This window comes from Acanthisitta chloris, unplaced genomic scaffold (genome assembly GCF_000695815.1).
Source record: "Acanthisitta chloris isolate BGI_N310 unplaced genomic scaffold, ASM69581v1 scaffold6396, whole genome shotgun sequence".
In the NCBI taxonomy this organism is placed as follows: domain Eukaryota; kingdom Metazoa; phylum Chordata; class Aves; order Passeriformes; family Acanthisittidae; genus Acanthisitta; species Acanthisitta chloris.
Genome location: NW_008678645.1, coordinates 1 through 20,857, shown reverse-complemented (window position 1 = coordinate 20,857; position 20,857 = coordinate 1). Strand labels below are relative to the sequence as shown.

The 20,857-nt window shown below is 45.5% G+C and overlaps 1 protein-coding gene across 1 annotated transcript in view; it reads left to right on the top strand.

Annotated features, from left to right (window-relative positions):
* The window catches only part of MAP4K5 (mitogen-activated protein kinase kinase kinase kinase 5), a 36,930-nt gene extending 19,611 nt beyond the window's left edge, over positions 1-17,319 (top strand). Inside the window, exons 13-32 of the mRNA XM_009076966.1 lie at positions 310-378; positions 1,342-1,392; positions 1,633-1,639; positions 4,898-4,940; positions 5,578-5,749; positions 6,305-6,402; positions 6,504-6,545; positions 7,240-7,324; positions 7,404-7,483; positions 9,218-9,278; positions 10,063-10,065; positions 10,152-10,266; positions 10,399-10,457; positions 12,205-12,308; positions 12,694-12,871; positions 14,229-14,297; positions 14,669-14,761; positions 15,366-15,436; positions 15,669-15,724; positions 17,232-17,319. Coding sequence (XP_009075214.1) covers positions 310-378; positions 1,342-1,392; positions 1,633-1,639; positions 4,898-4,940; positions 5,578-5,749; positions 6,305-6,402; positions 6,504-6,545; positions 7,240-7,324; positions 7,404-7,483; positions 9,218-9,278; positions 10,063-10,065; positions 10,152-10,266; positions 10,399-10,457; positions 12,205-12,308; positions 12,694-12,871; positions 14,229-14,297; positions 14,669-14,761; positions 15,366-15,436; positions 15,669-15,724; positions 17,232-17,319 — 1,544 coding nt within the window. The remainder of the gene's footprint in view (positions 1-309; positions 379-1,341; positions 1,393-1,632; positions 1,640-4,897; positions 4,941-5,577; positions 5,750-6,304; positions 6,403-6,503; positions 6,546-7,239; positions 7,325-7,403; positions 7,484-9,217; positions 9,279-10,062; positions 10,066-10,151; positions 10,267-10,398; positions 10,458-12,204; positions 12,309-12,693; positions 12,872-14,228; positions 14,298-14,668; positions 14,762-15,365; positions 15,437-15,668; positions 15,725-17,231) is intronic.
* Positions 17,320-20,857: the final 3,538 nt, after the last annotated feature.

Here is a 20,857-nt window from a genome sequence, read left to right as displayed (position 1 = left end):
GCTGTTAAACAGCCTCTTTTTTTCCTCCTTCGCATGTATTTAGAAGTGACACGTGGTTAGGAGTTACATTTTACTGTACTTTCATAGACTGACTTGGTCTTCACTTTTGCTCTTTCTTGTGGGTCTCATATTTGCAAATTTAAGCACATAGACAATGAGGTTGATATTTAAGATGCTTATTTTAGGTAAATTCAGTGTTGTGTACACAACATTTAGACCTGTTACAATATGCATTTCACTGCAGTAAGCACTGAAAGGACATTAGTGTAATGTTGTGTGTAGTAAACATGAAACTATAATGTTTTGTAGTTGATAAGCTGCAGTTTGAGCCTCCTCTGAGGAAAGAAACCGAAGCTCGGGATGAAATGGTAAGCACGAGTTGAGGGTGGTCTTTATTCATTACATCCACAGTGTTTTGTGCTTCAGCTCCAAGTAACACATCTCTAAAGTCCCACTCTTGCTCCCCCAACAATTGCCATGTTCTAAAGGCAGTGAGTTTCCCTCCACACTCTGTGCAGGGGGAGGTTCCCAGGTAGTAAAACCCACCGTGTGCCAATTAATTTGATGATGTGAAGTGGCTCACTGACCTCCCCATCACCAGGGTTTGTGTCCTGCCCGTGAGGTAGGAGGCTGCCAGCTCTCCTGCAGCCAGCTTTGCCCCCTGTGAGCTGCTCTGTTTGTCCCAGCCCCCAGCACTTCCCTGCAGAGCCCTGGCTAACATCCTCGGGGGTCGCTCTGTGCCTGTGTGCACAAGGGCTCCATATTTAATAAGTGTCATGAAGCCAAACAGCTGCTCTTAGTTTGAATCTGGGAGACATCAGTGGTCAGCACTGCAGAAAAATCCCTTACCTGGTTTTCCCAGCTGTGCTCCAGGTCACCAGGTAGGGACTGGTTCATGGTTTTGGGCTGTGGGTGATTGGATGTGTCCATGTCCTCTCCGTGCCATGGAATGCTCCCAGCCTCTGCTGATGACATCTCCTAGGAATTTGGAGGTGGCTGCAATGTGTTTTCTTGCTGGGAAAAAATGTCTCTAAAGTTCCCTAAGTTATCCCTACTGAGTTTCACCATAGATTTTTGCTTTCATGCTGCTTATTGCCACTTGATCCTGACGTTACACCACTTCAGGTGCTGCTTTTAAGTCTAAGAAGGAGAACGTATCTTACCAGTCATTGCTTTATAGATTGCAAAATGTCATTTCACTCTGGAATTTGATTGTTCTGCTCATGGATCATTCTTCAGGGCGTGGGAATCTCCCAGGCCTCTTTGGTGTGTGGTGTATAAAGTACTTGAGTGTGACAAGGGGGAAAAAATGACAATTTCTGCCTCTCCAGGTTGTGGCAGGTGGCAGTGACTTTGCTTCACATTGGAATCCTTTTGTTGATGGTGGAAGCAGCAGGTAAGTACAGATAAAAACATCTTTTATTCCTGTGACTTAATATGAAATTACACTGAAAGAAATATGAGTTACAGTGGAAAAATCAAACCATAAGCTCTGATCCACTTTGGTGTTCATAAATTAAGAAGGTATTTCCCAGTGTTCAGTCCTCCTTCTGCAGTTATTTGGTGATTGTCTTGGAGAATGAGTTTTAATCTCTTTCTAACCACCAAGAGGAGCTTGTTTTAAGTTTGTAGGTGGAAAGTGAAGTGTAAATGCGTGGCCAGAACACTTAACATAACACAGCCACAGTTAAGTTTCTGCAGCAAAGCTGGTAACCTCGTGAGGGCTGAGTTCAGGGTCCTGCTCTGGCCTCACACTTCTCTTCTGAGCCACAGCTCTGGTTGTGACATCCTGTGGCAAGGCATTTTCACAGTTAGGTCCTTGCAAGAAAGGGAAGGAGAAACCAGTTCTGAAGGTTTAGTTTCACCAAGTTCAGTACAACAGCTCAGCTGCTTCTGCTGTTGGGTGTCTGATCACTGTGACCTGTAATTCAGCCATGGAGAGTTCTGGGGTGAAATGTGTTGAGTAAAGATGTGCTCCATGATTTCCCCTGAGAGAACAGGCCTGAGGTGCAGGAGCACCACTCTGTCCACGTTGGGACTGAATTTATCAGGTGTGTGCCTTCCCTTGGCTGCAAAATTCTGCCTTTAAAGGCAATCCCTGAACTTGCAGTGAGGAGTGTGGAAGTTCAGCAATACCAACTGATGCACAGATGTAGGGCAAGATGGTATTTGAGCTGAAACAATTGCTCAGCTACAAGAGCCTGTTTCCCATCTTTATTTGGATCTGAGGAGCAGACAGTGAGTTTGTTTGGCTTTGTTTTTGCAGATGAAGTCTTGCATAAGCTGTCAGCTGACATTGCACCCCCTGGAAGGCTGGTGATGGCCTGGAGATTGCCAGGGTTTGGGTCTTTCTAAGTTCAACCTGGATTTTTGTCTCAGTCTTACTGTAGGAGGAGTTTGGGAGGGCTCTAGACTCTGCCCAGTAAAGACAGTGACTGTTTTCCTCCTGCTCTGGACTTGTTTGTGTGACCCTGATGAGCTGCAGATGAAGCCTTGGGAGTGCTGGCTGTTCTGCAGACAGCTGGAATCTGCAGGGTTGAGGAGGGAGGGAAGCTCCTCCTGGCAGAGTGGCTCAGTAATTTCAGTCTGTTCCTGTGGCTCTATCTGTACCAGGCTGTGCTGAAGGCAGAATGAATGTGGCTGCAGCAAACATTTCCAGGGCTATAAATCAGTAAAGAGCCACAGATTCAGTACTGGAAGGAGGATGGGCATAAAGGTTCTGGATGGTGAATTCATGCTGCTTACTTGGAAACCACTTGCAGTTGGAGAGATAAACAGGAAATGCAAAGTCCTCTGTCCCAGCAGTTCTGAGTAATCCCAGGGATGTGCAGGGAGGATGTGTGCTGGGGGCTCCTTGCTTTTCCTGCCCTTCGGCTTTTATTGAGTGAATAGTGATTGATATCTTCAACTCAGGAATTGCTAGAGTGGAAAGGGGAATACCAGAATGTGTATCTGAGGATTGAACTCATTTCTTGGGTTTCTCATTGTAGCAATTTAAGTTTACTTTTGTATAAATTTTATGCATTGTGGAGGTGGTTTTTGTTGATGGTTTCCACAGAATCCCAGACTGCTTTGAGTTGGAAGCACCTTGAAGATCATCCCATCCCACCCACCCCCTGCCATGGGCAGGGACACCTTCCACCAGCCCAGGTTGCTCCAAGCCCCATCCAACCTGGCCTGGGACACTTCTAGGGATGGAGCAGCCACGGCTGCTCTGGGCAACAAGAACCTTCCAAACAGAAAGATTTTTTTTCTCTATTAAATTTTTACTAGTTCCTGTTGGCAGCTGTTTGCTGCTTTCCCTCAGAAGTGACTTGCAGGGGAATTTTACACTATTTCAAATTTGGCTGAGTTTTCCTTGTCATTCCTCTTTAAAGACACAGCTTGAAAATTGACATTTTGCACAATTTTAGTTGGTTTCAGGGTTATATTTTCAGTGCTGCTTTGATCCTCTAGTCACAACTTTTTTTTTGTTGTCCCTGGGGTAGCTTTGAAGGAAAAATTCCCACTGTAATGGGAAACACTCTGTGTCTGTAGTGTATATACAAGGAAACTTCCCATTGTAAAGGTTTTTCTCCATTTGTCTCCCAGTAACTTCCTTTGCTCTTTGTTTTTCTTCTTTTATATTGTACTGTAAGACATTTCACCAACAAGCACCAGGTAGGGAGATGAAAGCTGAGTTGATGGTGTCTGGTATGGATCAGAGCTTCAGGGATTTTGGGGAGGTGAGGAAAGGACCACAGTGAATGGAAAAGGGCTTAATGCAGTGAAAAGGAGAAAACATTTATTCTGAAGAACTGGGAGCTGCTTGTTGTGAAGCTAAGTGACCTCACTGATAGGTTTAGTTGCATGTGTGGACCTCAGAGCAGAGCTCTTACTTGTATGCACATTTTACCTAGGGGACTGCTCACAAAGTTTGGAGATGGCAGTGAAGATGTTGAAGAGTGAGTGGATCTCCTTCCCCTACAGTTGTGTTTGCTCCAAACCCTCTCCATGCAGTGCTGCAGGCAGCTTTGCCACTCAGCAATAGCTGAGGCCTGGCTGCTGTCCAAGGCATAACACATGCTTGGCTCCTTATCTGACCCTCAGGAGGATGTCCAAAGCCAGGCTTGCTCCCCTTGCTCTCCTTCCTGAGGTTATCTGAGACTCCATATGGAAGTGCCTAATACTTTAAAGCAGATTTGATGTTGATTAATCCATGAGCCAGGCCTGGTTGGGACAGGACATGCAGATAATCCTGCAGAGCTCTGCTGGGGTATGTGCAGCTCCTCTGGTGCCCAATGTTGGTCTGATCCAGAATGAATGTTGCAAACTGAAATCAGAGAATTCCAGAACGGTTTGGGTTGGAAGGACCTTAAAGACCATCCCATTTCACCCACTGCCATGGGCAGGGACACCTTCCACCAGCCCAGGTTGCTCCAAGCCCCATCCAACCTGGCCTGGGACACTTCTAGGGATGGAGCAGCCACGGCTGCTCTGGGCAACAAGAACCTTCCAAACAGAAAGATTTTTTTTCTCTATTACCAATATCCCATCTAACCCTGCATTCTGTCAGTGGGAAGCCATTCCCTGTGTCCTGTCCCTCCAGGCCCTTGTCCAAAGTCCCTCCCCAGCCCGAGATCCAGTTCCTGAATGTACATTTATTTATTACCTTCAAATACCCTTCACCACAGTTTGCTCTGTAACGTCTAACTTTGGCATTTATGAAGGCACAAGAGTTTATCAAACCCCAGCACCTCTAACGCAATTAACAAGCTTTTCCCCTGCTCTTGGACTTGTAGTTTAGTGTGTGCAAAGCTCTGATCTGCCTCCTCTTGGCCTCTAGTTCATCTTATCTCTGGTCTGTGTTCTCAAGTCATTCTGGGTTTGCTTTTACTGAGACAGCTTTTCATTGCAGGTCAACCCTGAAGCGCGCTGGGCCTCCTCCACTGCCTCCCAAGGTAGGAATGTGGGGTTTAAGAGTTTTAAGCAGCCATCTGCACTTGTGCAGCCTGGTATGGGCTCTAGTTCTGAATTCTGCCTGTGATTTTCCACCAGAGAGGACTACCTCTGGAATTATTCTGCTCTCAAATATCTTACTTTCATAGAGTCATAGAATGTCCTGAGCTGGAAGGGACCCACAGGGATCATCAGTCCAACTCCTGTCCCTGCCCAGGACACCCCAACAATGCACCCTGTGCATGAGAGCATTGGCCAAACACTCCTGAAGCTCTGTCATGCTTGGGGCTGTGACCACTGCCCTGGGGAGCTGTTCCAGTGACCAAACACCCTCTGGGAGAAAAACCTTGTCCTGTTATCCAACATGAACCTCTTCCAGTGCCCAAACACTCTCTGGGGGAAGAACTCTTTCTTAATACCCAGCCTAACCCTCCCCTGACACAGCTCCAGCCATTCCATTGAGTCCTGTCTCACCACAGAGCTCTATATCTTTCTTACATTATGGTGCCCAAAACTACACAGTTTCCAAGGCTGATTCTGTTTTTCACGTAGCAGCAGTGTGACTTGAATTAAACTTGTCTGAAATTGATGCTTCCAGTTGCCCTTTCCCAAGTAACCATCACCTCTGCTTTGTTGCAGCCAAGAATAAACAGTTATCCTGAGGAAAACCTCCCAGATGATGAGAGGTGTCAGACAATAAAACACTTCCCAGACTCTCAGAACAGAGCCCCAGCGGCCCACAGAAGACAGAGTATCCCAGTCTGTGGACCTCAGGCTGATTCCTGCCCTGTTGGAATGACCAGCAGCATCAGCAGCCCTGGACTGCTCACAGCCAGATACAGTGACTTAGGTAAACATGTCCTAGAGGTGACTGGAATCCTGGGAAAGGGATCGGTTCCAGAGCCAGCTATTTTCAGTAGATAATTTTTTAATACAAGCTGATCATGAGGTGCAGCTTTGCCTTTTCCATGTGTTCTGGTTCTTATTAGAGCCATGACCCATGGTAGGAATGTTCTTCCCAAAGCAAGGACACTCAGCCCCTCAGTCCCATTACTGTGTGGCCTGAAGGAATAGATCATAAAATCATCAAGGTTGGATGCAGAAAAACAAGAAGTGTGGGGGATCATCTGCAATGACCTTGCCATAACTTTATTCTCAGTGGAATTTGGCCCAGGGACTGTTTGGATAATGAAAAGTGTGTAACATTACTTGAACAAGAGCTGTCCTGGGAAGGCTTCAGCTGCCTGAGATGTGGGCATAGAAGTGTCAGACATCACTTCTCCACTCCTGCTTGGCACGGGGGAGAAGAGATTTGCTATTTCACTATGTCAAGTAAGCCACAAAATGTGTCTGGGCCTCTTTTCAGGCAATGGGAATGGAATGCTGAAACTCATCGAGGAAAATGCAGAAGGGCCTGGACAAATCCCTCAGCTGCCACGGAAAAAGGAGAAAAGAGATTTCCCTGTAGGTATTGTGACCCCGGGGCTGATCTCTCTCTGGGGGCAGGGAGCTGGTCCTGTGTCAGTGTGTAGGAGGTGGTTCATGATGCCTCTCTCTTCCCACAGAAACCAGCCATCAATGGTTTGCCTCCGACTCCGAAGGTGCTGGTAAGAAACCTCATTTGCAGCGGGAGTTATCAAAATCTGCCTCGTGGCATCTCCAGTGGGGGAAGGTTTGTGCTGGAATAAGGCACCAGCTCATGTGGGGGGATTTTCTGCATCTCACAGTCAGCTGCTTTTCCAGTACTGAATCCACAAGATTTGTTTCTTTTCTTAAAAACTATTCAGTCAGGATGGGAAGGGTTGGAGGCTTCCCTGGCTCTCCAGTGCCATCTCCAGGGGCAGCCCCTGCTTAGAAAGAGAAAGAGGAGAGGTGATAGTGCTGAGAGGCTGTTACTGCTTCAATTTCTGCTCATTTTCCCTTCGTGTGCCACTTACATAAGCACTCAAGGTTGGAAAAGACCTTTAAGACCATCAGCACTGCCAAGGCTACCACTAACCATGTCCCCAAGTGCCACATCCACTTGGCTTTTTAAACCCCTCCAGGGTATATTGCTCTTACTCAGTGGGACTTAAAATAGCTGATAACATTTTGATCCCTCTTTGCATCTCTTAGTGTATTTGAAGTCTACAAAAAGCTGAGTTGTAGCTTTTAGGGAAGAGAATTTTTTTGGCATCCAAGCATTTTGTGCCTGAAAAGAGAGAGCAGTGGTGTTACAGGTGTGTGCGAGTGGCCAAGTGCCAGAAGATAAACCCTTTACTCTGTAAATTCGTTTCAGGTTTCAGTTTTGGTGTCTTTCAGATGGGAGCCTGTTTTTCCAAAGTCTTTGATGGTTGTCCTTTGAAGATTAATTGTGCCACATCCTGGATACATCCCGATACTAAAGGTAGAGTTGGGTTAGGCTTATGTTTTAAACCTGCCAAAGTGGTGATGAGCTTGTGACATAATGTCTCTGAACTGTTTAGACCAGTACATCATCTTTGGCACAGAAGAAGGGATCTACACTTTGAATCTGAATGAACTTCATGAAGCAACAATGGAACAGGTGAGTTGTGGATTGAACACACAGAGCAGGTTTGGGGATGTTCTGGAGCAATGACATTTGGCATTAGAGGAGTCAGGAGGGTTACCAGGCTCTGTGGCTTGGACTGGTTCACGTCACCCAACAAGGGAAGTCCAAAAATTAATAGTTTCTTGACTTGCCTGAATGTATTGTTGCTGCTTGTGTTAAACTGCTCTCAAACCCTCCTTGGAGAGCCGATTCCCTGCCCTTCTTCCCTCCCTTCATCCCCACTAGATGGCACATTGCAGCTCCCCTGGATGCTTCCAAAGCCCTCAGCCATGCAATTTAGCTGCAGTTATCACCAATTAGCTTTTCTTGGGCTCTCTAACCCTTTCCAAAGTCACTTCATGCCATCATGGTAGTGTTATATTTGCTCTTTTAGAGTCAGGAGTAGCACAGTGTTCTTGGAATCTCTTTCCTTGTACTTTTTCCTAAGTTTTTTCAGTCTTCTCTGGCCTCTTCCATGTCTATTTTATACCCCATTGAAAGGTTAGCTATGCCAGTGGTGGGTAGGGACAACATTCAGTGCACCCCGTAGTGAAATTTCCTTTTCCTTGAGAGCATTCCCAGCTGGCAGAAGTCAGGTGTGACCCACCTCAAACAGCAGATGCTTCTGCCATACCACTTGTTTCTTTCTTTGCTTTTATTCATGATCTCTCCCCTCCAAATCCATGTTTTTAACTGTTTATCCAACTTTTCATCCTGATTGCATCTTCCAAAGTGCATTCTGTCCCTCCAGGGTTAATCTCTCCCAATTCCAGAAGTACGTTTTTATTCCACTTTTCTTTTTTACAGTGTAAACATTGAATAGACCCAGAGAAGACAATTTATATCTGCAAGCTGCTTTTTCCTTCTATTAAATAGCAAATTTAGGTATTAGGTTAGATGGACATTTCGTGGAATCCCAGGATGGTTTAAGTTGGGACATTCCAGACCATCTCATCCTACCCCCTGCCATGGGGGTGGCACCCACCAGCCCAGGTTGCTCCAAGCCCCATTCAGTCTGGCCTGGAACACTCCCAGGGATGGAGCAGCCACCGCTGCTCTGGGAAACCTCTGCCAGTGCCTTAGCACCCTCACAGCCAACAATTCCTTCCCAATATCCCATCTATCCCTTCCCTCTGGCAGTGGGAGGAGGGAAGGGATAAATGGGATAGACCCCTTTGTCCTGTCCCTCCATCCCTTGTCCCAAATCCCTCTGCAGCTCTCTTGGAGCCCCTTTAGGCACTGGAAGGGGCTTTTTTTACATAGTTTCCTTTCAAAAGAGCTTAATCATTTGAAATCCTTTTTTCCTTGGTGGAAATCTTTAGACCAAAATCCCTGTCCTTCTCCTCTTGTCCTTATCCCTTCCTTCATTTTGATCATGATTCCCTTCATGTTTTCAAGAGGTCCTTCTTAACTTTAAAATCTCCTCAAATTCAGACCAGCTTCCCCATCAGTAGCTTCTTCCCTGTGGAACAAAAGTCAGTCCCAATCTTCCCTGGTCTGTGTGGGCACAGACCTCATAGCACATTAGCCAGGCAGGTACATCCCATGAAACACAGAGGGTTAACTAGGGTCTAAACCAGTGAATTAAGAGGACGCTGGAGTTGTAGCTGGGATTTTCTTCACTGTGAATCCCTGCAGGAATGGTGGTGGAGGTGGAACAGGCAGAGGAAATCACAGCTGGAAATTCCTGTATGTTTCTATTAATGGAATTGTTTTCTTCTTTTTCAGTTATTTCCCCGAAAATGCACCTGGTTGTATGTCATCAACAACACCTTAATGTCCTTGTCAGGTATGGATAGAGAGAGGGGAAGTCAATGACTTTATAAATAAACAGCAACATTTAAAGTCCTGATTGAATACAGTGTACCTTGTATCAGCCTGGAGAACAGCAGACCTTAGAGCACCTTCCTGTGCCTAGAGGCTCCTAGAGAGCTGCAGAGGGACTTGGAACAAAGCCTGGAGGGACAGGACAAGGGGGAATGGCTTCCCACTGCCAGAGGGCAGGGACAGATGGGATATTGGGAAGGAATTCCTCCCTGTGAGGGTTTGTTTTAGCAGTGGGCTGTCCAGGGATGCTGTGCCTGCCACATCCCTGGAAATGTTAAAGGCCAGCCTGGGTGGGGCTTGAAGCAACCTGGGCTAGTGGAAGGTGTCCCTGCCCATGGCGGGGGGTGGAACTGGATGACCTTTAAGGTCTTTTCAATCCAAACTATTCTGGGATTCTAAGATGACAGAACCTGTGTCAATTCAAAGGAGAATGAGGTGACTGTGAGTACTGCTGGTCCAGCAATATTCCTGCTTGAATATAGTGATCCTTGGACAATCAGTTGTCCTGGACTAGGCTGTTCCAGACAGGAAACAGGCATTGTCCCATGGAGTCTGATTTACAGAGAAAGAAAATATCCTGATATAATGAACTGTTTTATAATCACAGCCTTCTAAAAATGTTTACAGAACAGTGACTTTCAGAGATGCTTTATGTCATATTTTCTCTATATTCATTAATCTTGTCTTGTTTTATTTTTCTTCATACCGGGACTTGACCACCTGATGGATGTGCTCCATGTTTCTAGAAGGTAATTTTCCATACCTACATTCCATAAATGCTGCAGTTCTCTGCTGCAGGTGTGGCTGATGTCAACTGTGCCTTTCTCTCTTACAGGGAAAACCTTCCAGCTTTACTCCCATAATTTAATAGCTTTGTTTGAACAAGCCAAAAAAACAGGATTAGCTGCTCACATTCAAACCCACAGATTTCCTGACAAAATATTACCAAGGTACAAATCTTTCGCTCACAGACAATTATTAAGATTTGAAAGTAACCATAAATACTGTGGCTGCTGTTGAGTTGGTGCCTGAAGGGCTCTGACATCTCTTGTTGATGTATTTTTTGGTGATTATTATTCCAGGAAGTTTGCCTTAACAACCAAGATCCCTGACACAAAAGGATGCCACAAATGCTGCATAGGTGAGATGTTTAGCTGTGTAATTTATTTTCCTGCCCCATGTCCCTGGCCATGGCATGGCTTAAACTCATTGCTGTTTAATGCGCTTAGAGTTAGTTCATTGTTCAGGAAAAAGGTTGAGAGAGTTGGGATTGTTCAGCCTGGAGAAGGAAAGGCTTTGGGGTGACCTAACTGTAGTGTTCCAGTGCCTGAAGGAGCTACAGGAAAGGTGGAGAGAGAATATTTACAGCGACCTGGAGGGACAGGACACAGGGAATGGCTTCACACTGACAGAAGTCAGGGATAGATAGGAGATTGGGAAGGAATTCTTGGCTGTGAGGGTGCTGAGGCACTGGCACAGGTTGTCCAGAGCAGCTGTGGCTGCTCCATCCCTGGGAGTGTTCCAGGCCAGGGTGGATGGGGCCTGGAGCAGGCTGGGCTGGTGGAAGGTGTCCCTGTCCATGGCAGGGGGTGGAACTGGATGAGCTTTAAGGTCCTTCCAGCCCAAACCATTCCAGGATTCTGTGATGACTCCATGATTTTAATCACAGTCTTTATGTTGTTGAATGGAAAAGCATTTTTCATATCAATTATTAACCTAGAAATGTTGCAAGAGCAACATCCAAAGGGAATCCCTGGAGAACAGCAGCATCCTGCAGGTGATGGGTGTTGCTCACTGTGTTTGGGACCTGCTGCAGGTCTCTGTGACGAAGCCAGTGCCACCAGAGCCAGGCAGTGACTGTGATGTGTGTCACAGTGTCCCAGACCCATTGCACATACACAAATACCCTTTCTGCTTTGTCCCTTTGGCTCAGGGTTTGACCTAGATCCAACTGTTACTAAGCGGAACTTGAAAAGAATATTTTGCACCAAGAAAGGGCTGGATAGGAATAAAAATGCTGTCAGCCTGTGGAGGGCAAAGCCATTGCCCCAGGCTGGAGTGCATAGAAGAGAGTTATAGCTTGTGGAGTTATGGAATTGTCTTTGACTTCTCTGACCCTCAGGCTTGGGCTGCCTACAGGATGTGTGTCCTTTCCAAACTGTGCTGTGTGACATTAGAGTCATGGAATCTTTAAGGATGGAAAAGCCCTCTAAGATCATCAAGTCCAGCCATTTCCCCAGCACTGCCAAGGCCACCACTAACCATGTCCCCAAGTGCCACAGCTACACATTGTACTTTTTAAGAGTGTAAAGTGCTTAGTGTCACACTTGGAGATACTTTTTAGCTCCTATCAAGTGTTCCCACAGACATATTTACAATTCTTGCAGTCAGGCTGGTCTTGAATCTAATTCAGCTTAAAAAAAACACTAATCTCCTATATTTCACAAGCTGTCAGAGCTCCCCAGGAGCTTCCCATCTTCTCTGCCTGGGAGTTGTTTTATTCCAATCACAGCCTGACCCAGAGTTCTCTCTCCTTGGCTTACATAGCCCCAGGGGTCACAGCCTTTCTGCTCACTCAGCCTGTGGCTGCTGGACTGGGACTCCTGGAATGCTGCTGGTTATTAATGATACCTGTAATTGGGTTTGTCTGGAATGTAGCACAGTGTTCATCACTGTGGGTGTCGGAATGGTGAGCCAGAAGGCAACTAGTGGGAAGCTGATGGAACCAGATGATCTCTAAGGCCCTTCCAACCCTCATCATTCCATGATCCTATGATTCTATGGTGCTGTTTCTTAACTTATGTGCCAAGATAGCTGTAGGGTTTTTTTCCAAGGATGCAATGAACTTCCAAGACTGTTGTTTTCTGGTTTATTTGTATTTTCTATAGTACGAAATCCGTACACAGGCCACAAGTACCTGTGTGGTGCATTGCAGTCTGGAATTGTGCTGCTCCAGTGGTATGAGCCAATGCAGAAATTCATGTTAATAAAGGTAAGTATTTGCTTCTGATTTAGCTCAATAATTAGGCACTTGTTGAAATAACCTTTGCAGAGTTGGTCATGGAAAGTCCATCCCAGTCTGGTGCCATCTGGGGGTTGTGAGCACTTGTAAATCTGACTTGACACATTTTGACTCAGAAAATCTTGTGACTGAAGTAATGTAAGTCATTTAAAAGTCATTTAAGTGCTGGATCAAGTCCAGAACTAGCAATACCACACTGGCATGTACCTCTGCACAGTCTAATGATCATGCTGCCTTCAAAGTCACCCTTAGCAGCAGCGAAAAATTCTCTGTATTTGTATTTTGTGCATTTTATTATATACTTATTTCAAAGTAAAAGCAAATTCCAAACTTCTTTGTTATGTTTTTCTCCCAGCACTTTGATTTCCCTCTGCCAAGCCCTCTGAATGTGTTTGAGATGCTGGTGATCCCCGAGCAGGAGTACCCAATGGTGTGTGTGGCCATCAGCAAGGGCACAGAGCCAAATCAGGTTGTGCAGTTTGAGACAATCAACTTGAACTCTGCTTCCTCCTGGTTTACAGAAATTGGTGCAGGTGAGTCTGTTGGTCCAAATTCCAACTGCTTTATTGGCTGGGAATGTTGGGTATCCCTTCCCTGTTTAAGGAGAAACTGGATGTGCCACTTAGTGCCATGGTCTGGTTGACATGATGATGTTAGGTCATAGGTTGGACTTGATGAGCTCAGAGATCTTTTCCAACCTGATGGATTCTGTGGTTCCTCAGGAGTCAACTGGAAACCATTTAGGCTCAGCAGCTTCTCTACCTAAAGTTGATCCCATGGTGTTAGTGTCTGAAGGGAATCTACAAAAGAGCTGGAGTGGGACTTGGGACAAGGGATGGAGGGACAGGACAAGGGGGGATGGCTTCACAGTGCAGAAGGCAGGAATAGGTGGGATATTGGGAAGGAATTCTTGGCTGTGAGGGTGCTGAGGCACTGGCACAGGTTGCCCAGAGAAGCTGTGGCTGCTCCATCCCTGGGAGTGTTCCAGGCCAGGTTGGATGGGGCTTGGAGCAACCTGGGCTGGTGGAAGGTGTCCCTGCCCATAGCAGGGGGTGGGATGAGATGACCTTTAAGGTCTCTTCCAATCCCAGGAACTCTGTGATTCCATGGCTCTCCATGTCCTTGTGCTGACCTGCATGTATCAGTATCATCTGTCTTTCTAAAAGGATTTTGACTTTAGACACACTGTGTTTTCTAAATCTCCTTAAACACTCCCCAGGCCCTGCTGGTTGGGTTCTCCTTTGTGCTTCCACACTTTTCTGGGATCAGCCTTCCTCCTCTTTCCTCTCCTTTCTTGTGTAAAGACTCCCCTAAATTACTTCTTGTCCATCCTGCAGCCCCTGGGGGAGGTGTGTCATTTTCAGCTGCCTCTTCACAAGTAAAGATTTGGGTTATCTCCAAAGGTTGATTGATATCTTGCAGCTGCTTTTCTTTACTGTCTGTGTTGGATATCCCTTTTTACATCTATATATTGCTGTTAGCAGCTTCACCAACAGCTTCATCAATAAAAACCAGAAAAAAATCTTTTAAGTTATGTTACTTCTGGTTGAATACCAGTACAATAATCTTCCCAGGTGAGCATATTTTTAGGGGTGAAGATTCCCTTGGTGCTTCCTTTTGGTGCTTCTCTGTGAGGGAAACTGATTTGCTGTGCTAAACTATAGCATAAAATGTGTTTTGTTCAATAAAAGTAGTGCTCTCTTACTAAATACCTTCCTTGAGTGGAGAGGTTTGTCCTCCTCCATGAACATTTTGGCATCTTAGAGCCTTAAGCAAATTGAGAGTCACAGAGGGCATCATGGAAAGGCTGTAGCTCTGGTGAGAGGTGTGGGGAGGCTGAGATGAGTCTTTGGATGTGATATTAGATAATTCTGTGTTGTTTTTCCCCAGGCAATCAGCAGTTAGATGCCATCCATGTGACTCAGCTGGAAAGAGACACTGTCCTGGTCTGCCTGGACCGTGAGTAACACAACTCTTTTGGATAACTCACTACGAAACTTGTTTTGCCTGAGTTGATGGTTTTAGCTCTGTCACAAGTGAATTTTTCTCCCTTCAGGACTAATCTGTGTTGTAATATTTCCAGAAAGACGTAGTTTTGATAAATGGGGCTTTATTTTGCCTCTTGTGATTCCACTTTCCCTCTTGTTCATCAGTAGAGTCTGAAAACATGCAAAGTATACAAGAAGGTTTTTGTGTTTTGAGGGGAAGATGCTCTTGGGTTCATGTTAAGTTGGGTATTTCTTTGTGCCTGAAAGATTAACTTAGTGTTTCATACTTCAATCCTTTTCAGCAATGGGTTTTAATACTTGGGTTTTTCTGTTTCTCTTTAGAATTTGTGAAAATAGTGAATTTACAAGGGAAGCTGAAGTCAAGCAAGAAATTGGCCTCAGAGCTGAGCTTTGATTTCTGCATTGAGTCAGTGGGTAAGTGATTTGCCTCTGTTGTGTCTCAGGAGTTCAAGAGCTCAGAGGGATGAGTGCTGAAACACTGACTGGTTTCTGGGCATTTCCATAGCTCTGAGAAAGAAATGTGGGTCGGGAAAAGTGTTTCAGCAATACAAAAATTTATGTTAGTTTTCTAAAAGTTGAGGCTTTATGTAAAGTGTGAGCACATCCAATTTTTAACAGTCAGGGAATGGAACTAATCCTCAGAGGAAAAGCTGCTGTCTTTAGACTGCTAGAGGACAGGAGCTTTGCTTCTGAAACTGGAATTGTGTCAAACAAGCATTTCAGCTGTGGCAAGCTCATACATCACAGAATTAAATCACTTGGAGCTGGGAGCTCTGTGCTCTCTCCACTCTCAGTGGGAGATTCTTCCCATTCTTCATCCATCTCTTCTGAGGCAAATACAACAACTCCAGTGATGTCTCATTGCCAGAAACCCCCAGTGTTCTGGTGGGCAGCATGTTTATACAATTTTTGGGGGTTTTCTCCAGAAAACAAAGGAGTAGGAGGGATAATTAGTGAAAAATAGGATTGGGAGAACAAAGATCCAGGGAGTGGGTGTGATTAGTGTTTCCCTTTGCAGTGTGCCTTCAGGACAGTGTGTTGGCCTTCTGGAAACATGGCATGCAGGGCAAGAGCTTTAAGTCAGATGAAGTAAGTGATTTCCCACTCTCTCCAGGTTTCATTTCCTCTTCCTTATGAATCCCTGATCCTTTGGCCCCTCTGGCTGCTTCCCTAGTGATAATCCTTGTTCTCCAGGATGCTTAGCACCACTTTATCTGCTTCAGTCCTGGAATTTCCACCTAATTTTTTTTCCCTTTCAACTCAGACGAATAAATTCCATTTTGCCACTGAACTGGATCTAAATCTTTCCATTTTCCTCCAGGTGACCCAAGAGATATCAGATGAGACCAGAGTTTTCCGCTTGCTGGGGTCAGACAGGTAATTCACCTTGAAGAAACACAAACCTTCTGTTTTACTTAAAGCAGCTTTTCTAGTTTCCAGCTGGAATTGGCTTCCAGCCCCCCACAGCTCTGTCTGTAGGCAGGAATGGACAGAGAGATATGAGAGATGCCCTTGGCTAGCAGGGGCACTTCTGGAAAAGCCACTTCTGGGTTGGATTTTCATGGTGAACTATGAATTGTCTTTGCAGCTAGTTACTTAAAAATGATCTTTGCTGCTCTGGAAACAGCAAAGTAGAACACACAGAGGTTTACTGTGGGGTAAATTCACTCTATCCATCACTGATTCTGTTCAGCTGAAGAGGTGCAGCTGCCTCCAGGTTTGGAATCTGAGCAGAAGCCGACCCAGTCTCCAGGTTTGGATACACATACTGGTGGGTTCGTGGACAGCCACAGTGCTAAATGTAGGAGTAGGTAGGAATGAGTCCAGAATTCAGTACTAACCACAGAACCATGGCATGGTTTGAGTTGGACCTTAAAGCTCATCTCATCCCACCCCCTGCCATGGGCAGGGACACCTTCCACTAGCTCAGGTTGCTCCATGCCCCGTCCAGCCTGGCCTTGGACACCTCCTGGTCTTGAATCCCTAATCTTCTGCTCCCTTTGAACTGCCAAACCCCCTTGGTTTGCGTTTTCCATCTCTGTTCAGCTGGAGCAGGAATCTCTCCTGCCATTCCAGTGATGAGATGTGGTGGCACTGTGTTGTGTTCCCTGCATCACTCCAGAACTGCTCATGTGCTGAGGCAGAGATCAGAACAGAGTCTGTTAAGAGGCTTCATCTGAAAACTCTTTGAGGAACAATAAAAGCAGAGAGAAGTGTAATCCTGAAAACAGGATATTTTCCTAGGAAGTGGTGCAGGGAAATGTTAGGCATTTGAGAGGGAGAGAGGAGGTCAAAGGCCCAACCATATGAGCTGAGATGATTGTTGAGGTTCAGCATGGGATGAGCCAATGGTCAGTGTGCCAAGACAGGGAGAAAGTAATATTCCACAGCAGCCCACAGGAACATGATCCAGCAGGACAAAGGGATGAGGCTGAGTGATCCCTATGAAGCCACAGCTTGATAAATATTTAGGAGGGAGGAGAATTGTTTACTTTGGTGGCTGATGCTTATCACAAGGTGTAGGAAGGATAAACACACTCGGGCTGCAGATGATGGGATCATGGAATGGTTTGGGTTGGAAAGGACCTTAAAGACCATCTAGTTCCACCCCCCTGTCATGGGCAGGGACACCTCCCACTCTGTATCCTGCTTTAATGCTTTTATCACGAGTGATGCTGGAAAATTATGTGAATGCCTAAAAGAATATATCACCCAAGACATTTAGGATATTTAGGGGAATCTCCATCCTTCCAGCCTGTAGAGACCTGTGAGTTTCCTCCTAAGTTACTCCAAGTGCGAGACCTGTGAGTTTCCTCCTAAGTTACACCAAGTGCTTTATGTGTTGCCACCAACCCTTGTGGCTCCTGTGTGTGTTTGGTTGCAGAGTGGTTGTGCTGGAGAGCAGACCCACGGAGAACCCCACGGCACACAGCAACCTCTACATCTTGGCTGGACACGAAAACAGTTACTGAGCAACACTCACCCAACACAAGGAACAGTGGGAGTTTGCCACAGGAGGAACAAAGGAGCACTGGGAAACAGGGACTTGCCGTTTCTTTTCTGGACATGGGGAATTGTGTTGGGTTTCAGGGTGGAAATCAATCCATTTTTGCAGCTGGGAACAGCTGGTTCTGTCTCTTGCCACTGTGTGGTTGGTTATGTTGACTTTGCTTAATAAAAGCTGAGATAAAGAGCCCTTTACTCATTAGTTCTAGGGAAACAGAGCCTTGAAACATGTTGTGCAGTAAAGGTGCCATAAACTGTTAAATATTTCCCTTCCCTGGGTCCCCCTTTTACTCTGTAGATAGAGATCCAGTGCTGGCTGTTGCCCTGTTTTATACTGAGTCTTATTCTTAATAAAACAAAAAGATTTGTGTAGGAAGTGAAAGTATCTGCAAAGCTTTTTTTGGTTTTAAATCTGCCATTGGGTATGGCTTTGTATAATAGACTATTTAATCCTTATTTATTAATCTGCTGCTAGGATGGGGTAATGTCTAACTTTTAGCAAAAGAAGGTTGCAGAGCAGCTTAAAACTGTTTGGTTTTTTACCATTGTATAGAGATTGGATCCTTCTTTCTCCTTGTAGGGCTGTAGTGCATTACTGAGGGTTATGTTACCATGTTGGGTGATCTTGTAAAAAAATGCAGTTTTGTACAACAAAAGTATTTTGTATTGATTTTTCTGCCTGCAGAATTGCCATAAAAAGGGATTTTTCTTACTTCCTAGATGTAGGGTGTGTGTACACAAAGTAGAATACTGATAGCAGCTCTGTTGCTCCTGGGTGGGTGTGTACAATATGTGTGTGTGTGTGTGTGAAAACTCGACTGGCAGTGTGTATTTTTTATATATATATATGTGTTTATATATATATAAAAATGTACAAAATATATAGGCTTTATTTTCATAAATTAGGGATAAGCCTTGGGACATAAAATGGAAATTGTACCTGGTCATCATCCTTAATGAATGAAAGTATCATATATCCAACTGCCTGTGACGTATTGTTTATTTGTGCTGTTCCAGGGGGAGCCCACAGGGATATACCTGAGCCTCTGCAGCATTCCAGCTGCTGCCAGGCAGTGCTTTGGGAATACTGTCTCCCCAGCTGTGTAGCATAAATAAATATGATAAGAACCAGTATTCTATATCCAAGCTTTGATCCCTTTTCCCCTATCTTGTCACCTGCATTTTTTCCCCCTTTCTCTTTTTCTGCCTCCATTAAAGAGTCACATCAGTTCCTTTTCCTCACTAATTAAAGTCCTCCAGGTACCATTAAATACAGACTGACTACAGGAGAGCATCTGGTTTTACTACCTCACATTCCTCTGCTAGCTCTGATGTGAACACCATGGGCAGGTGCAGGAGCAGCTCACAGACATGGAAACAGAAGGTTCTGGTAGGAAATGCTGCAGCAAAGTGCTGCCTGTTCAGCTCCTGAGATCTGCTGCCTAGGAAGGACAGGTTGGGACCCACAGGCGTGTGACGTCCTGGCCAGTGTGACAGCTCAGAGCAGTTTGATGCTGTGCTGTCTGCATTGGCATCAGGCTACAGATCCATAATTTAACACCGAGGGAATTGTCTGGGCCCACGTGATGGGGTGGTGGTGTCTGTTGTTCCTAGGGACAGCTGGAGGTGTGTGTTGTTCAGAAGGTCTGGGAGGGGAATTAGCCCTGTGCACACATCTAGCGTTTTAGCCACTTGTCATTCCAAACTAATTCTTGTTGACTTGACATCAAAATCAAGTCGAGCTTTGCAGTCCTGACACTGTGTCAGAGCTTAATTAATAGTGTCACTCCTACATGTTTATACACTTCCTGGGGTTCACTCCAGGAGGATCACTCCACAAAGATGGAAAATGTGCTTTGGGGGTGTTCAGCTGGAATTGGATCAGCACTGTTAAAAGCAGGACATGTAGTTTTTGTCTTTCACAGAAATGGAGTTCTCTAGTACTGAAATTACTTCTCCACAGATAACAGTGACTGGTAATTAACTTCAAGTGGTGCAACTCCTAGTCTGCAAAGACTTAGGGACTAAGACAAAGTGAAGCACCAGCTGTAGATGCTGTAGAGCAAATGCTTTTTAATGTACCTCATCCACTGCAGAAGGTAATTCTGGCTTCACCTCTGAAAACACTTAATGGAGATCTCTGACAGACTAGAGAAACCTGTAAATAAACCCTGAATATTTATGGGGAATAACTGGAGTCAATAACTCTTAGGTCATGACACTGTCATGCAGAAATAACCAGCTGAAGGTATTTTTCATGGAACAACACCAATGACTGGTGATTTGCTGGATGGTCATGAATAAACCTAAGAGAATCCTCGTTTAATCAAACCTTTGTTAGTGGCTGTTAAACCATTTCTAGTGGCATGTTCTGAAATGCTTTGTGCTGGTTTTATAGACAGTGGCATTTATGGCATGATCTGCACTAGTTTCCTAGTGTCAAACCTCACTTACTCTTCCATATGGCACAACGGATTTGCGTGTTCCGTAGCCAACCCGGTGACTCTGATCAGTATACTCTGTACTTGGCTGTTTAATTTAGTCTGATATTGTCTGTATCTTTGGGTTTTTGTGACATTTCAACCAGGGTTGAGAAAGCCTAGTGTGGGGAGTTGGGGGTTATGAAGCAGAAATCTTGCTCAGGCCCTCATTCCTCTTTGGACAGCTAAAGTGTTGGTTATTGGATGCATGAGGTTCATGTGTCCAACTTGAAAGCCTTAAAACAGGCTCCCAGTGCTCTTGGAAGTACAAACAGCACGTGAAGAGCAGCCTGTGGATTAGTCCCTTTGGATTTCCTAACTAAATTCCTTGTAACTGAGAAATAGAGCTGGAATTGTGCTCACATCTCTCTGAAGAAGGTACAGCGCAGCAGTGAGCCATGTGTCTCTGCATGAAAAGGACCAGACTGGGAGACTCTGAAATGGACATTTTTTTACCTTGTGTAGTTGTTAGGTGTAACTGAGACTCTAACTGCACTCGTTCAGTTTGTGTAACCAGGCTTTGTCCCATGGAATTTCTGTTGCAGTTCAGTCTATGCCAAATAAACTGCTTTATTTGATACTGAGCCGTGGTGTGGTGACTTGCTGGAACAATACCTTGTCAGACAGACCTTGGAAGAGGTCAGCTGGTCTCCAGGTTCTGTGGCTGTTGTGGGAAGGGCCTGGCACCACTCTTCTCCATCCTCCAGACTGCTGGGAGCCACACAGCAGCTCCCACACACAGCAGAGCAGCACTGGGGATAGCACAGGAATCAGAACAGCAGGGGCAAATTCTTTCCAGCCCAGCCCTGCTGCCACTCACCTGGGATCCCCACAGAACCACTTAGGAGTTGTGTGGCTGGAAAAGCAGAGGCTGCCTGCCTTGTGCCCAGGTCATTGGGCTCCAAAGTGCTGCTTAGGGTAGGAAAACAGGAATGGGAGCATTTGGCATTCCATCCCAGACACAGCTCAGCCTCAGCAGGATCTGTCATAGTGTGTGAAGGAGTTGGAATGGACCTTAGAGATG